General features: G+C 41.8%; 1 protein-coding gene across 4 annotated transcripts in view; it reads left to right on the top strand.

Annotated features, from left to right (window-relative positions):
- TSNAX (translin associated factor X) overlaps nt 1-18,482 on the top strand; it is a 278,657-nt gene that overhangs the window by 223,499 nt on the left and 36,676 nt on the right. For 2 of the 4 annotated variants that reach the window (XM_056566929.1, XM_056566930.1), the window contains exon 6: nt 9,056-9,623. The exons of 1 other annotated variant lie outside the window; for it this stretch is intronic. In XM_056566929.1, coding sequence (XP_056422904.1) covers nt 9,056-9,442 — 387 coding nt within the window. In that variant the 3' untranslated portion in view covers nt 9,443-9,623. Of the gene's footprint in view, nt 1-9,055; nt 9,624-18,482 lie in introns of those variants that run through there. One more of the 4 variants, XR_008891422.1, reaches the window with a different exon arrangement.

Below are 18,482 nucleotides of genomic sequence, written 5' to 3'. Positions count from 1 at the left end.
CAACAGCTGGAGGCACACAGGTTGGGAAACACTGAGTTAGGCTGCATTCACACTTTGTTTTCACAGTACGGGTGCCGGATCCGGCTGGGGGAGGGGAAAATCGGGCGCTCCCGTACCTCAGCCAGACCAGTGCTGAAATCCATTTACTTTAATGAGTCAACCGGAGTCAAACGGTGACTCCGGTCGGCTCATTTTTAACCCGTATCCAGTTTTGTGACCGGACCGAAAAACGATACTCCTTAAAGTAAATGGATCTGATCCGGCACCCATACTGTGAAAATGAGGTGTTAATGCAGTCTAAAGTAACAAACTCTGTGTTTTGCAACCAGTGTGCCTCCAGCTGTTGCATAACTGAAACCCCAGCATGCACGGACAGCCAGAGGGCATGCTGGGAGTTATAGTTTTGCAACAGCTGGAGGTTTGACAACCGCCCCCATGTGGTTTACAGTGTGCTTCTCGCTGCAAGTTTGAGATGTAGCAAATTTTCCGTTGCAGCTCAAACTCGGAGCGGGAAACCCCCGCCCGAATGTACCCTAAAGACACTACACTACACAAAATAAAAAGTAAAACACTACATATACACATACCCTACACATTTACCCCCCCCCCCCCCCAATAAAAATTTGAAACGTCTGGTACGTCACTGTTTCTAAAACAGAGCCTCCAGCTGTTGCAAAACAACAACTCCCAGTGTTGAATGTCCAGGCGTGCTGGGAGTTTTGCAACAGCTGGGGGCACCCTGTTTGGGAAACACTGCCAGAGAGTAATTTTGGTATCAGAGGCAAGTCTAATTCTTGCATACGGGTCCGTCCCTATGCAAATCCCTCAATTTAGGCCTCAAATGCGCAAGCCGCTCTCTCACTTCGGAGCCTTGTCGTATTTCAAGGCAACAGTTTAGGGCCGCATATGGGGTATTTCCTTACTCGGGAGAAATTGCCTAACAAATTTTGAGGGCCTTTTTCTCCTTTTATCCCCTTATGAAAAGGTATAGTGGGGGTCTACTCCAGCATGTTATTGTAAAAAAAAATATTTTTTTCACTAAAATGCTGGTGCTGCCCCATAATTTTCATTTTCACAAGAAGTAAAAGGAAAAGACCCCCAAAATTTGTAATGCAATTTCTCCTGAGTACGGAAATAACCCATATGTGGACGTAAAATGCTCTGCAGACGCACAACAAGGCTCAGGATTCAGAGCACCATGTACATTTGAGGTGATTTGCACAGGGGTGGCTGATCGTTATAGTTAGTACGGTTGAAAAAAGACATACGTCCATCAAGTTCAACCAGGGAATTGAAGGGTAGGGGTGTGGCGCGATATTGGGGAAGGGATTTTATATTTCTTCATAAGCATTAATGTTATTTTGTTCCAGGAATATATCTAACCCTGTTTTAAAGCTGTTACATTTTCCTGCTGTAACCAGTTCCTGAGGTAGACTGTTCCATAAGTTCACAGTTCTTATGGTAAAGAAGGCGTGTCGCCCCTTGAGACTAAACCTTTTCTTCTCCAGACGGAGGGAGTGCCCCCTCGTCCTTTGGGGGGTTTAACCTGGAACAGTTTTTCTCCATATTTTTTGTATGGGCCATTAATATACTTATATACATTTATCCTATCCCCCCCTTAAACGTCTCTTCTCAAGACTAAACAATTATAACTCTTTTAATCGCTCCTCATAACAAAGATGTTCCATGCCCCATATTAGTTTAGTCGCGCGTCTCTGCACCCTTTCCAGCTCCACAGTGTCCCTTTTATGGACTGGTGCCCAAAACTGAACAGCATATTCCAGGTGAGGCCGTACCAATGCTTTATAAAGGGGGAGTATTATGTCCCTGTCCATCGAGTCCATGCCTTTTTTTTTATACATGACAATATCCTGCCGGCCTTAGAAGCAGCAGCCTGACGTTGCATGCTATTCTGTAGTCTGTGATCTACAAGTACACCCAGATCCATCTCTACCAGTGACTCTGCCAGTTTAATCCCCCCTAAGAAATGCGACGCATGCATGTTATTAGTACCCAGATGCATAACTTTACATTTATCCACATTGAACCTCATTTGCCAAGTGGATGCCCAGACACTTAGTCTATCCAAGTCATCTTGTAACCTATACACATCCTCTATAGACTGTACCGTGCTACAAAGCTTGGTGTCATCTGCAAAGATAGAAACAGAGCTGTTAATGCCATCCTCTATATCATTGATAAATAAATTAAACAACAGCGGGCCCAGTACTGATCCTTGGGGTACACCACTAATAACCGGGGACCAATCAGAGTGCGAATCATTGACCACCACTCTCTGGGTACGATCCATGAGCCAGTGTTCAATCCAGTTACAAACTAAAGTTTCCAAACCCAAAGACTTTAACTTACCTGTCAGACGTCTATGTGGGACAGTATCAAACGCTTTAGCTAAATCCAGAAACACTATGGGGGGTATTTATCAAAGGATTTTCGTCTTTTTTAACGTAACTTTGGCGCAATACTTTGGTGCAGTGTCTTTTTGTACCAAAGTTTGGCGCATCTTCTCCTCTGTCATTTTTAGAACTTTCTCAAAATCACATGGTCCTATGTGTGATTTTAACTTTAGTCAGTAATTCATCATTTGTGCCAATCGATCTGTGGCGCAATTTTGGCGCAAATCACCGCCAATAAATTTTGCACATAGAAAACACACTTAGCAATGTCAGAAAATGTAAAGGCGTCAAAATAAATTAAAAAGGGCTGTTCAATACTATCCTGCGACATAGTTGTCTCTTAGGAACCTTCACCCTCCGTTGAGCCAGCATTGGACATGGCCACACAGGTTCAGGAAAGCTAAGCACTAAAGCAGTGGTCTCCAACCTGCAGACCTCCAAATGTTGCAAAACTACAACTCCCAGCATGCCCGGACAGCCGTTGGCACTAAAGTAACCACTAAATAAAATAAAAAACTATTCAAGTTGAAAATAAAATCCATTTCATATGGTGGCTATAAACCCCACAAAAGAAAATAACTCATGTCGCTTGCTGATATACTGCAGGAGGGACTCCGAAATGGCTACTCTACAGGGTAAAATACGCTGGTGGTAAGTTCTGTGTAAAAGGCGCTGTGAACAGCTGATTTCAACATTTGAGCCAAAATTACTAATGACTTAAACCAAATGATAAATTTGGAGCATGTCCACAAAAACCAAAGTGAAAAAAAAGGGTAAAAAGAAACTGTCAACAGGCAAAATTGATGAATACCCCCCATTATCCACAGCCATTCCTCTGTCAAGGCTTCTACTCACATCTTCATAAAAGCAAATTAGATTGGTTTGACAACTTCTATCCTTAATAAACCTATGCGGGCTATCACTTATAATACAATTATCCCCTATGTATTCCTGTATGTAATCCCTTATAAGTCCTTCAAACTATTTACCCACAATGCACGTTAAACTTACAGGTCTATAGTTTCCTGGGGAAGACCTAGAGCCCTTTTTGAAGATTGGCACCACATTCGCCTTGCGCCAGTCCCTTGGCACAAAACCAGACACCAGTGGATCTCTAAATATCATGAACAGGTGTACAGATATTACTGAACTTAGTTCTCCAAGAACTCTTGGGTGCAATCCATCTGGCCCTGGAGATTTGCTTACATTTATATTACTTAACTTACCTTGTACCATTTCTACATTAAGCCAGTTCAGTACATTACATGATGTGTTACCAGCACTGACCTGTCCAATGTCAGCTCCTTCTTCCTTAGTATATACGGAACTAAAGAACCCATTCAGTAGCTCTGCTTTCTCTTTATCGCCTGTGACAACCTCCCCATTATCATTATTAAGGGGTCCTACATGCTCTGTCCTTGGTATTTTTGCATTTATATATCTAAAAAAAAATATTTAGGATTAGTTTTGCTTTCTTTGGCCACCTTTTTCTCATTTAGAATTTTTGCTGTTTTTATTAAATTTTTACAGATTTTATTAAGCTCCTTGTACTGTTTAAATGTTATAGCTGACCCATCAGATTTGTATTTTTTTAAAGCAATTTTTTTGTTGTTTATTGCTCTTTTAACATAATTTGTCAGCCATGTAGGATTTAGTTTTAATCGTTTATATTTGTTCCCCTTTGGTATATATTTAGCTGTATAGTTATTTAGAGTTGATTTAAAGATATCCCATTTACCTTCTGTATCAGTGTTTGACAACACCTCCCCCCAGTCTATGTCCTGTAGTGCAGCTCTCAGCCCAAGGAAGTTTGCCTTTTTAAAGTTATATGTTTTTGCCTTCCCCGCCTGTCTTTGTTTTCTACATTTTAAGTCAAAAGTAACTATATTGTGGTCGCTATTACCAAGGTTTTCCCGCACAGTTACATTACCAACCAGCTCTGCTTTGTTGGAAATGATCAGATCCAACAAGGCATCACTTCTTGTTGGGTCCTCCACAAACTGGCCCATAAAATTATCCTGCAATAAATTTAGGAGTTGTCGCCCCTTTGTAGTTTTAGCCAACCCCTGACCCCAATCTATATCTGGATAGTTAAAATCTCCCATTATTACCACTGTACCTGCCCGGGCGGCCCTCTCTATTTGTTTATGCAGCCAACCTTCTATCTATTCAGTGATATTAGGGGGTCTGTAGATTACAGCAAATATAATTTTTTCAGTATTTCCCTCCTTTTGTAATTCTACCTACAGTGATTCCACATCCTCAGAATCATCACACACTATGGCATCGTTCACACTGACTTTCATACCACTTCTTACATACAGACAGAATCCACCACCTTTTCTGTTCATTCTATCTTTGCGAAACAATGTAAACCCCTGCAGATTGACAGCCCAGTCATGCGAGGAGTCCAGCCATGTCTCAGTGACCCCAACTATATCAATATGTTCCTCCAGTATCAAGGCCTCAAGCTCCCCAATTATATTTTCTAGGATTCTGGCATTTGTGAGCATACACTTTACATTTCCATCCTTTGTGTTATTGGGGTTAATGGAATTCAAGGGTGTAAATTTTATTTTCCTATGAAGCCTATCCCTATTAATTGTTCTAACCCCTCCCACCGCTCCACCCCCAGGTATATTACTTAGTACCCCCTCTCTATCTACACTATCTTCCCCCTCTTTGCTCTAGGTTCCCTCCCCCCCCCAAGTCCCTAGTTTAAACACTCCTCCACCCTTCTAGCCATCTTCACTCCAAGCACAGCTGCACCCTCCCCATTGAGGTGCAGCCCGTCCCTACGGTAGAGCCAGTAGCCGTGAAGTGAAGTCGGCCCAGTTCTCCATGAACCCAAACCCAAGAACTCCTTCCTACACCAGCTTCTGAGCCACTTGTTTACCTCCCTAATCTCCCGCTGCCTCTCTGGTGTGGCTCGTGGTACTGGCAGTATTTCAGAAAATACTACCTTGGAGGTCCTTGCCTTTATCTTGCGGCCTAAGTCCCTGAAATCATTTTTAAGGACACTCCACCTACCTCTCACTTTGTCATTGGTGCCAATATGTACCATGACTGCTGGGTCCTCTCCAGCCCCGCCCAGCAACCTGTCAACCCGATCCGTGATGTGCCGAACTCGAGCGACAGGCATACAACACACTGTTCGGCGATCCCGCTCTTTGTGACAGATCGCCCTGTCTGTCCCCCTAATAATTGAGTCCCCCACCACTAGTACCTGTCTGGCCTTCCCTGCACTCCTCCCTCCCTCCTTACTGGAGCAGACACCCCCCTGGTGGTCAGAGGCAGTATCCTGCTGCAGTTCTGCTAGCTCTGTAATGGCATCCCCCTCATCTGCCAAGCGGGCAAACTTGTTGGGGTGTGCCAGTTCAGGACTAGCCTCCCTGACACTTTTTCCCCTACCCCGCTTTCTAACTGTAACCCAGCTAGCTGCCTGACTGTCCTGCACCTCCGTCCCACTGTCCTCCCCCACCTCTACCGCAGAGAGTACCTGCTCAGTGAGCAGGAGACTCCTCTACGGGTTGTCAATGCATCTCAGTGTTGCCAGTTGCTCCTCTAGATCCACGATCCGGGCTTCCAAATGAACAACTCGCTCACATCTCACACAGCAGTATGCACCCTCGAACTGCTGCTCAAGGATTGCATACATCGCGCAGGATGTACACCGGACTGCATTTTCCAACATAAAGGCCATCTAGTTATGGGGATTTCACAAATGTATAGGCAAAAACAGACAGCAAAAATTTACACTTCAAATTTTTTGTAAACCTTGTGGGTTCAGAAATTAAAACTCGATCTCAACCTCCTGCTTTCAAACTCCTGTTTTTGAAACTCCTCTTTCAAGCCCCCTCTTGGGCTGGGTTCACACCACGTTTTGTTAAATACGGTTCCTGTATACGGCTGGGAGGAGGGTGGGCAGGGCTTAATCGCGGTGCCCGCACTCAGCCATATTCGGGAACCGTATTTAATGTATGTCTATGAGCCGACCGGAGTGAACCGCAGCCTCCGGTCGGCTTCGTTTTCGGCCATATGCGGTTTCCCAATCGTAGGCAAAAACGCGGTCGACCACCGCGGTCGGCTGAGTGCGGGTGCCGCGATTAAGCCCTGCCCCCCTCCTCCCAGCCGTTTACGGGAACCGTATTTAACAAAACATGGTGTGAACCCAGCCTTACACAGTAACACTCAGCTTGGGACTCTTTATTGAGCTTGCTCTTTGTAAGATTTATACTCCAGTGCTCAATCAACTTCTCCCCCTAGAGGTGGAACAGAGAAAAAAAAAAGCTGAAAAAGGGTGTTTAAACTCTAACAGCGGTTCTGACATAAACGCAAAAAAAAAAACACTACCGTGTGACCCCATGTTGGAAACTACACCCCTCATGGAACATAACAAGGGGTATAGTGAGCCTTAAAGGGGTACTACCGTGCTGACAACTTATCCCCTATCTAAAGGATAGGGGATAAGTTGCCTGATTGCGCGGGGTCCCGCCGCTGGGGACCCCCACGATCTCACACGCAGCACCCCGCTCTCATCAGGCCCCGGAGCGAACATCTGCTCCGGGTCTGATGACGGGGCCGGTGATCGTGACATCACAGCTCCGCCCCTGTGTGACGTCACGCTCCGCCCCTCAATGCAATTCTATGGCAGGGGGGGAGACAGCTGTCTTGCCCCCTGCCATAGACTTACATTGATGGGCGGAGCGTGACGTCACATGGGGGCAGAGCCGTGACGTCATGATACTCCTGCCCCGTGATCGGCAGTCATCAGATCCGGAGCGGATGTTCGCTCCGGGATCTGATAAGAGCGGGGTGCTGCGTGCGAGATCGCGGGGGTCCCCAGCGGCGGGACCCCGCACGATCAGGCGACTTATCCCCTATACTTTAGATAGGGGATAAGTTGTTAGCAGGGTAGTACCCCTTTAATACCCCACAGTTGTTTGAATTATTTTTGTTAAAGTTGGACGTGAAAATGAAAAAAAAAATTCACTAAAATGCTGGTGTTAAAGCCCCCCATAATTTGTAACACCATTTCTTCTGAATATGGAAATACCCCATATTTGGATGTAAAGTGCTCTTCTGGAGCACTACAATGCTCAGAAGAGAAGGAGCACCATTGGGCTTTAGGAGAGAAAATATGTCTGGAATTGAAGGCCATGTGTGTTTACAAAGCCCCCATGGTGCCAGAAGAGTGGACCTCCCCACTTGTGACCCCATTTTGGAAACTACACCCCTCATGGAATGTAACAAGGGGTACAGTGAGCATTTACACCCCACAGGTGTTTGACAGATTTTTGGAACAGTGGTCCGTTAAAATGAAAAATTAAATTTTTAATTTGCACATCCCATTGTTCCAAAGATCTGTCAAACGCCAGTGGGATGTAAATGCTCACTGCACCCCTTATTGAATTCTTTGAGGGGTGTAGTTATCAAAATGGGGTCACATGTGGGGGGGGGGGGTCCACTGTTCTGGCAACATAGGGTGCTTTGTAAACTCACATGGCCCCCGACTTCCATTCCAAACAAATTCTCTCCAAAAGCCTAATAGCGCTCCTTCTCTTCTGAGCATTGTAGTTCGCCCGCATAGCACTTTACATCCACATATGGGGTATTTCCATACTCAGAAGAAACAGGGTTAAACATTTTGGGGATGCTTTTTCTCCTATTACAACTTGTGAAAATAAAAAAATTTGGGGTAACAGCATTTTAGTGAACAAAAATCTAATTTCTCATTTTTCAATTCACGAAAATTTGTCAAATACCTGTGGGGTGTAAAGTCTCACCCTTTGTTACGTTCCTTGAGGGGTGTTGTTTCCCAAATAGTGTGCCATGTGAGGCTTTTTTTTTTTTTTTTTTGCTGTTCTAGTACCATAGGTGCTTCCTAAATGCGACATGCCACCCCCTCAAAAAAAAACATTTCAGCAAAATTTGCTTTCCAAAAGCCAAATGTGGCTCCTTCTCTTCTGAGCATTGTAGTGCACCCGAAGAGCACATGGATTATTTCCATACTCAAAAGAAATAGGGTAACAACTTTTGGGGGGCATTTTCTCCTATTACCTCTTGTAAAAATGGTTAATTTGGTGAAAAAACTGCATTTTAGTGAAAAAAAATTTTTTTCATTTACACATCCAACTTTAACGAAAAGTCGTCAAACACTTGTGGGGTGTTCAGAAACTAAATAATATGGGCAATATTTTACAATATGGAGTAAGTGATTGGAGCACGTCAGTACCAATAATGAATGTAAACCTTAAGTGTGGAACAGAACAATTGTGTGCTTTCTTTTTTGTGGACCTTGTTGAGGGGAGGGTATTTGTATAAATTGTCTGTATTGTCTTTTGTTTGTATATTTGTATGTTGGTTTGTGGTGTTGTCTCCTATAGTTACATTGAAAAATATGAATAAAGAATATATAAAGGAAAAAAAATCATTATAATAAACATTATATTATATAACCTTTACAGAAAATTTATTAAAATAAAGAGATGCCAATAATGTCTCCTTTAACTCACTTGTAACTGTTATTTAGTCTAAAAATGTTCCATTAAAAATCAGCCTGTTTTCTAAAACTAATAACCTAACACCATCTATGTATTTCAAAATACATGTTAATGCTTTTATCATCTTTTTCTCCTTAGCAAAAATTTGATTCAACTGACAACAATCAACCTTATTCAGAAAGCTTCAATTTTCAGATAACTCCTGTGGATTACTTGCTTGGGGTAGCTGATCTTACTGGAGAGCTTATGCGTTTCTGCATAGGTAGTGTTGGGAATGGAGACATTAATACCCCTTTTCAACTGACTCAGTTCTTACGTGAAATTTTTAATGGATTTTCTTATATTGGTAATTCTGGACCATATGAAATTTCTCGAAAACTGTATGCATTAAAACAGAGTTTGTCAAAAGTAGAAAATGCATGTTATATGTTGAAAGTAAGGGGGTCAGAAACCCCAAAACACATGCTTGCAGGTTTGTTGGTATCCGATTGTGAACTCTTTAACCATAGTGAATGTTTATCTTGAAGAGCTTTTATTTTTGTGGGTAAATAGGCAAAATTGCTGCCCAGTCAACATAGTTTAATACTTTATAGTTGTAGTTACATATAATGCTTAATTGTTCTTGTTTCTTTAGTATGTAAAGTAAATAAAGTAGTACCATATATAAACAATAGATATATCAGACTTTTTTAACATATGCTAGTGATATTTGAAAATAATTTTTATTTATAATTGTATTACTACAGTATGCTAAATAAGCCTAATGCTGCCTTCAGGTACACTCCTTGCTTTAGCCAGTTAATTTGGTTCATGTGATTTGATATACTGTTTTGTTTTTTGTTTTTCTGGTTTAACTCTGCTTAATTCTTAAATATGCTTTGCGTCTGCTGTCTATGCCTGGTTACTTGTCCCAACCTAGGCTTTTACATGGCTTGCCCAACATACACTTTTACATGAATTTACTTATTTGCCTATTTTACAGCCTGCTTGCAAATAGTTTTTCTAATGAAGACTATTCCTAGATAAAAAATAAACAATAAATGCCACAATAGCAAATGTTTCCTTTTTCTTCTAGGATGAGTAATGTGTAATCCTTTGCTCTGGTCTAGCAACCCTGGTACCTGATTCCTGTGTCTGATTCCTTTCATTGCTGCTTGGTTAGCGTAAATTTTAACGCAAATTTTTTTCCATTAGTCCTAACTGCAGCACAAGTGAGGAATTTCTCTCCTGTGAAGCCAGCAGGACAGGGGGAATTTTATTAAATTATTGCCCAAGAATAGGTAATTAAACAATTAAGGGCCCCTATAACACCCTGTTGCAAATTATATTTTTCTAATTTTACCTAAATAATTGATGTAAATAACAGCATATTTCTCATCTTATTAACTATAAGAGTACAATTCAAATTTTATTGAACCAACCTCCTAACGATAACAGTATATATTTTTTTTAACATAAACTTACAATGCACTGTTCCAAATTATTATGCGCAGTGAGTTTCAAAACACTTTATAGGTTGTAAAGAACTGATAATTGTCATTTATTGTGTTTGTAGCATATTTACTGAAATCAAAAGCTATTTCAATTAAACTTTTAACAACATTTTAACTTTTTAAACATTTTAACAGGTCATGTTACATTTTAACATAGGACCCCTTATTTGCTAGCAGCTTCATAAGTCTTGCATCCATTGAACTTGTGAGTTTTTGGACAGTTTCTGCTTGAATTTGTTTGAAAGATGTCAGAATAGCCTCCCAGAGCTTCTTTTTAGATGTAAACTGCCTCCCACCCTCATAGATCTTTTGATTGAGGATGCTCCAAAGGTTCTCAATACGATTGAGGTCAGGGGAGGATGGAGTCCACACCATGACTTTCTCTCCTTTTATCCCGATAGCAGCCATTGAGGCAGAGGTATTCTTTGCAGCATGAGGTGCTGCATTGCCATGCATGAAGATGATTTTATTACGGAAAGCATAGTTTATCCTTCTGTACCAGGGAAGAAAGTGGTCAGTCAGAAACTCCTCATTCTTTGCAGAGGTCATCTTTACACCTCCGGTGACCCTAAAGGGGCCCACCAGCTCTCTTTCCATGATTCTGGCCCAAAACATGACCACCACCTTGCTGACATTTTAGCCTTCTTAGAACAGGGTCGCTGTCCACCAACATCCACTACTCCGTCCATCTGGACCATCCAGGGTTGCACGGCACTCATCAGTGAACAAGACTATTTGAAAATTAGTCTACATGTATTTTTCTGCCCAATGCAGCCATTTCTGCTTGTGACGATTGGTTAGTGGTGGCCGAATAGAAGGTTTATGCACAGTAGCAAGACTTTGGGGGACTCCAGAGTCACCAGCAGCTTCAAATATCTGTTTGCTGCTATGAAATGGTATTTTAGCAGCTGCTCTCTTGATCAGATACATGGATCTGGCAGAAATCTTTTTCAATGTGCTTTTATCTACACAACCCCGTCTGTGCTCTGAATCAGCCACAAATCTCTTAACAGTGCGATGATCACACTTGTTTTTGTGAAATATCTAATGTTTTCATACCTCGTCCAAGGCATTGAACTATTTCACTCTATTCGGCAGCAGAGATCCTTTTTCTTCCCAGAGCATTGGAGTCGGTAGATAAATGTTCCGACTCTGGAGTTTTCTGTACTTCTAACTCCGACTCCTCTGTATTAATATGCAAATGTATTTTATACATTCCTTGAAGGAAAGAAAGGCAACATACCTGTCATTACCACAGGACTACTGTCTGGGAAGCCAACAGTCTACTGTATTGAACAGTTTGTGTGCTGATCTGCTGCTGAAGATAGGGCAGTGGGAGGATCAAGGAAGGGGCATTTATTATAAAACATGATTTCCCTAGTAGAATCCCATAGTCATGTTTAAAGCGGTACTCCGCCCCTAGACATCTTATCCCCTATCCAAAGGATAGGGGATAAGATGTCAGATCGCCGGAGTACCGCTGCTGGGGACCCCCGGCATCGCAGCTGCGGCACCGCACTTTCATTACTACACAGAGCGAGTTCGGGGGACAGATACAGAGCGATACAGGGGACAGAGCAGTGTAATGTCATAGCTCCGCCCCTCGTGACATCACGGCCCGCCCCCTTAATGCAAGTCTATGGCAGGGGGCGTGACGACCGCCACGCCCCCTCCCATAGACTTGTATTGAGGGGGCTGGCCGTGACATCACGAGGGGCAGAGCCATGACGTAACGATGCTCCAGCCCCTGTATCGCACGTCATCGAACTCGCTCTGTGCAGTAATGACCCTGGTGATCTGACATCTTATCCCCTATCCTTTGGATAGGGAATAAGATGTCTAGGTGTGGAGTACCCCTTTAAGCTAACAATCGTTTTTATAACCTTAGCTGAATGGCAGCAGTTTTTCCAATGGTTTACAGCTTCAGTCTTGAACTATTGACCCTCCATTCCCTTCACTTATACAAGTGTCTCTAGTCCTGCAAAAAACATATTTACTTAATCCCTTATCAGTGAGAAGCAAGGTTACCCATGGGTTCCCTGTAACAGCAGAACACAACACTAAGGAAAGTATAAGTATTGCCGCTCCTAATTGTGTGTTGCGTGCCATATAGTGAAGCACATGAAAAGCATGCTTCTTCACGGTCACTTAACGTGTTCGTTTTGCGGTTACGTGAGGCCCTGCATGCATTGGTCTTTATTCTTACAGTAGAGAAGTCATTAATTATAACTTTTTGTGAATTGGGACATTTAAACTTGCTTTTTTTTTTATTCCAATCTAAATTTAGTAGGAGTCGGAGCATTGTTTGCCGACTCCGACTCCAGGTACCCAAAATTTCGTCCGACTCCTCGACTCCGACTCCACAGCCCTGTTTCTTCCCCATATTGCTTGAAAATTGTGTTCTGCTTAATTATGTAGAACACTAGTCAGACCACACATAGAATACTGTGTACAGTACTGGGTACCAGTGTACAAGAGAGATATAGTGGAGCTGGAGAGGGTTCAAAGATGGGCAACCAGAGTAATATGGGAAATGGGAGGGCTACAGTACCCAGAAAGATGATCAGAATTAGGTTTATTTTGTTTAGAAAAAAAGAAGGCTTCTATCTTCACTCTAGACATAAAATATATGCCCATGGTAATAAAGGGGGTAAACTCATGTCCACACTGCTCAAGAAGGCGAGAGCTAAGACTCGCATACACGCAATACGCAATCCCAGTGGGACAATGCACAAACTATCACATAACTTGGCTCTCTCATTTAAGGAATACTACCAATCTCTGTACAATCTGCGAACGACACACCCACAGACTGAAGAGAGACAAGGTCTGGCATTAAACCTTCCTACCCTTACTCCTGAAATGGGTCAGGATCTGATCAGACCAGTGACGGAGGAAGGAGTGACTAAAGTGTTGTCCTCCTTTCCACCAGGTAAAAGCCCAGGTCCAGAGGGACTGCCCCTCACATACTATAAAAAATTCAACCCACTCTTGATGCCTAGGCTTTCTGAATGGTGCAATGCGGCTTTTCTCGGGGAGAAGCTTCCCTCTCAGACACAGGAAGCCCATATTACTTTGTTGGTGAAGGAAGGTAAAGACCCAGTAGAAGGCAGTAGTTACCGACCTATCTCCTTATTGAACTTAGATTTAAAGATTTGGGCGAAATTGCTGTCTATGCGCTTGAAGAAAGTGTCTGCCACATTTAATCGAAAGTGAGCAGACAGGGTTTGTCCCGGGAAGGGAAGGGCACACAAACACCTGGAAACTGTTTAATGAGTATGCATGAAGCCTCCTGCCGCGGCAGACCTCTAGTCCTCCTTGGTGTCGACGCCGAGAAGGCGTTCGACAGGGTGAGTTCTTATATAAAGGAAGTCCTCAGATTTCAGATACCAACCACTTATGTCGACGCAGTGTTCTCCCTTTACTCGGTGTCAATACTAGTGAATGAAGTCATTTCACCTCCGTTCCCCATAGGGAATGGAACTTGCCAGGGATGTCCTCTGTCCTCTATTTATATTGGTGATGGAAACACTTTTACAAAAGGTTCGCCAATTGGATGATGATAGGGGCATCACCTCCCGGGGGGTAGAGTTAAAATTCCTCGCATTCGCCAATGATCTTCTTTTTCTCTTGAGAGATCCAATATCTAGCCTATCGCGCCTTATTACACTGTTTACACAATTTGGTGAAATCTCCAATTTTAAAGTTAATATTCCGAAGTCAGAACTCCTGAACATTTCCTTACCTAAGGCACTTGAGAATATGTTAGCTAAAACTACTCCTTTCCCTTGGGTAGCCTCCTCATTGAAATACCAAGGAGTGCGTATCCCAAAAAGCATTTCCCGAATTTATGACAATAACTATAAACTGTTACTAAAAGATATAGGTACTTTGCTAGAGGAATATGACTTTCCATTAATCTCCTGGTTTGGCAGGAAAAACGTCATTAACTGCTATATACTTCCTAAAATCAGATATGTCCTGCGAATGCTCCCAATCGCACTACCCCAGTCATTTTTCAAGCTAATCAGATCTATGTTCTCTAAATACATATGGTAATCACAAAGGTCGCGCTTAATACATAGCATTTTAACTAGAAGCCTAAGGGAGGGTGGAATTGGTCTCCCTGATGTAAAGAAGATTTACAAGGCAACTCAGTTACAAAAGTGGATAGAACTTATAGCCCCTATTCAGGTTGGGGATTCTGTCACTCAAAGCATGGATTACTCCCTTCCGCTAGATATTTTGGGAGACTTATGGTTACCTCCAAAAAATAGATATAGACCTGACTCTCCACATCTTCCATTCCAGGGTATGCAATCCACATGGTCCGAACTATCCCCTTTTCTCACCTCCTCTATCTCGCCTCTCCTTCCAGTTAGTCCAATACCTGCGGCTGTGAAAAGGTCTTCAGAGACCTTCCAATCAATTTGGAATAACCTACATAATATCTCTGTTGGTCAATTGTTTGAGGGTGGGGTGACGCCATCACCTGAGACTTTGACAAGGCTACTTCCGACTCAGAGGTACTCCTTTTTACACATTAATCACTTCACTTCATGCTGTGCACAATTTTGGAAACTTTATGGTCCACTGAGGAAGCCGAATAAGTTTGAGGAAATGCTCCTCAGTCCCCAACCCAAGCAGAGACGGCTTCCTGGGTGTCTCGCCCTCCTTGGACAAGCCTCACCTCCATCTGTTCCCCATTTTGTGGCCTCCTGGGCCAAGGAAATGAACCTCTTGCTATCGGAAACTGATGTATCTCTTATATGAAAACATTCTCATGGCTTCTCGAGGTGTGAGAGACTCCAGGAAACACAATTCAAACTCACGTCCAGATGGTACAGGACGCCTGAGTTTCTCTATTCATCACGGCCTCTCAGACACTGACATTTGCTGGCGATGTAAACTACACACAGTAACACACGCCCATATATGGTGGTCCTGCCCAGTTATAGAGGTGTTCTGGGGAGAATTACTCAAGATTATAGACTCCATTGTTCAAGCTAAGATGTTACTCTCTCCAGCCGCAATACTATTGGGATTGCCTTGCCTTGGCTACTCTGCGGGGAAACAATCACTTATCACACACTTGTTAATGGCCGCTAAATCTCTCATCCCTTTACACTGTCTCCAACCTGAACCACCCTCCAGAGAGGAGTGGCTCACTAAAGTGCACCAGATATGTAGGTTTGAGGGGATGCAGCACAGAACACTCCACACAAGTGACAGGCTTCTTAAAATTTGGAAACCATGGTTAGTCTCCAGCTTCTGTACAGACAAGGAAGTATAGTTCACTCCTCTGAGACAAGTTGCACAATGACTTCTATACGTTTGCATGCAGGTCACAGCTGAGGAGCAGACTTGGGGACAATTGCTCTTGTTAGCTAAGATACTAAATTTATACTGTGACTCTAGAGGACCTTACCTTTGGTTTGAATGATACCTCTTGCCATTTTCATATAGGGTTGTGTTTATGCTGGCCATAGCCTACTACTTAACTACCTTACAAGCTAGATCTTTAAAATCCCATTGTCGCTCCCTCTAGTGCACCCACAAAGCACTTTACATCCACATATGAGGTATTTCCTTACTCAAGAGAAATTGGGTTACATATTTTAGGGTGACTTCTCTCCTTTTACCACTTGTAAAAATTCTTTAAAAAAAAAAAAATGGGTCTGCAAGAACATGCAAGTGTAAAAAATTAAGATTTAGAATTTTCTCCTTCACAGTGCTGCTATTCCTGTGAAACACCTAAAGGGTTAAGACACTTTCTTAATCATTTTGAATACTTTGAGGCGTGCAGTTTCTATAATGGGGTCATTTATGGGGTATTTCTAATATGAAGGCTCTTCAAATCCACTTCAAAACTGAACTGGTCCCTGAAAAATTGCAATTTTGAAAATTTGGTGAAAAATTGGAAAATGGCGCTGAACTTTGAAGCCCTCTGATGTAAAAAGTAAAAACATGTCAACTTACATTATGATGCAAACATAAAGTAGACATATTGTATATGTGAATAAATATATAATTTATTTGGGATGTCCATTTTCCTTAAAGAGTTTCAAAGTAAAACATTTTTCTTCAAATTTTGGAATTTTTTTTACCAATAAATGATGCAAGTACTGCCGAAAATTTACCGCTAACATAAAGTAGAATATGTCACAAAAAAAATCTTGAAATCAGAATGAAAGGTAAAAGCATCCCAGAGTTATTAATGCTTAAAGTGACAGTGATCAGATGTGCAAAAAAATGTTTTAAGAGTTTTTAAGGGGTTAACAACGCAGGACATATATGTCAAAGTTGATCACCGTGTCTAAAGTTTAAAAAAAAAAAACTCTTCCCCGCAGCTCAGTCGGGCTGATTCGGACCACCGCGGTGTCCCGATCAGCTGTACAGACACGAGGAGGGTCCCTACCTGCTGCCTCGCTGTCCGATCCCCGAATGATTGCTCCATGCCGAGCAGTCGAGCGCCAAAAAAAATGGCATAGCATTGATCAGTGTGGGAAATCAGTTAAATGCATGTTATATTCCCCTATGGGGCTATAACATTGCAAAAAAAAAAGTTAAAATAAAAAGTTAAAGATGTTTTAACCCTTTCATAATAACAGTTTGAATCACCCCCCTTTTCTCATTAAAAAAAAAAAACTGTGTAAATATAAACATATGTGGTATCACTGCGTGCGTATATGTCCGAACTAAATAAATATATCGTTAATTAAACCACACGGTCAATGGTGCACAAAATACAAAGTACAAAATTGCCTATTTTTGTTCACTTTTTATACCATAAAAAATTTACAAAAAGAGATCAAAAAGTAACATCAAAACAAAAACGGTACCAAAAAAAACTTCAGCTCACAGTGCTAAAATGAGCCCTCATACATCCCTGTATGCAGAAAAATAAAAAAGTTATAGGGGTCATAAGGGGTTATACATTTTTAAATGTATAAATTTTCGTGCATGTAGTTATTTTTTCTAGAAGTAAGACAAAATCAAACCTATACAGAATAAGTACGGTATCATTTTAATCGTATGGACCTACAGAATAAAGAGAAGGTGTCTTTTTTTTTTTTTTTTTACCGAAAAATGCTCTGTGTAGAAACTGATTTATTTTTTTTTGTTTCACCATAGATTTTTGGGTAAAATGACTGATCATTACAAATGACTGATCATTACTGTCATTACAAAGAAGAATTGGCGCAAAAAAAAAAAGCCAACAAATGAGTCTGTAGGTGCTAAATTGAAAGGGTTATCATTTTTAAAAGGTGAGGAGGGAAAAACAAAAGTGCAAAAACGGAAAAACCCTGAGTCCTTAAGGGGTTAAAATCTAGAGGGTATACAGGTGAAACTCGAAAAATTGGAATATCGTGCAAAAGTTAATTTACTTCAGTAATGTAACTTGTCTGCAGAAGGAAGCATGAAGTGCTCCAAAATCTCCTGGTAGACGGATGCATTGAAGGGGTACTCCACTGAAAAACATTTTCTTTTAAATCAACTGGTGCCAAGTAAAACAGATTTGTAAATTACTTCTAGTAAAAAAAAATCTAAATCCTTCCAGTACTTATCAGCTGCTGTATACTACAGAGGAAGTTCTTTTCTTTTTGAATTTCGTTTCTGCCTGACCACAAGTGCTCTCTGCTGATACATCTGTCCATTGTAGGAGCAAATCCCCATAGCAAACCTATCTTGCTCTGCGCAGTTCCTAAAATGGACAGAGGTGTCAGCAGAGAGCACTGTGGTCAGGCAGTAAGTAAATTCAAAAAGAAAAGAACTTCCTGTGGATTATACATCAGCCGATAAAAAGATTTTTTAATAGAAGTAATTTACAAATCTGTTTGAGTATCTGTCACCAAATATACTTTTTATATTTTGTTAATCAATGTATTAGAAACAACTTTCTAATACCATGTGATTAACAAAAATGTATCTTTATATACTTTTTTTTACTTATAAAAACTGACCACTAGGGGTCTCCCTACATGTCCCGGCTCAATGATTTCGGACTCATGCTGGCCTGGCAGCATGAGTCCAAACTTTCAATGCAGGCGGGACACTGAAAAGCACAGCGC

The sequence above is a fragment of the Hyla sarda genome, chromosome 3 (genome assembly GCF_029499605.1).
Source record: "Hyla sarda isolate aHylSar1 chromosome 3, aHylSar1.hap1, whole genome shotgun sequence".
NCBI classification, from domain to species: domain Eukaryota; kingdom Metazoa; phylum Chordata; class Amphibia; order Anura; family Hylidae; genus Hyla; species Hyla sarda.
Note: the sequence above shows the minus strand (reverse complement) of the source record. Positions and strands in the feature narration are given on the sequence as shown.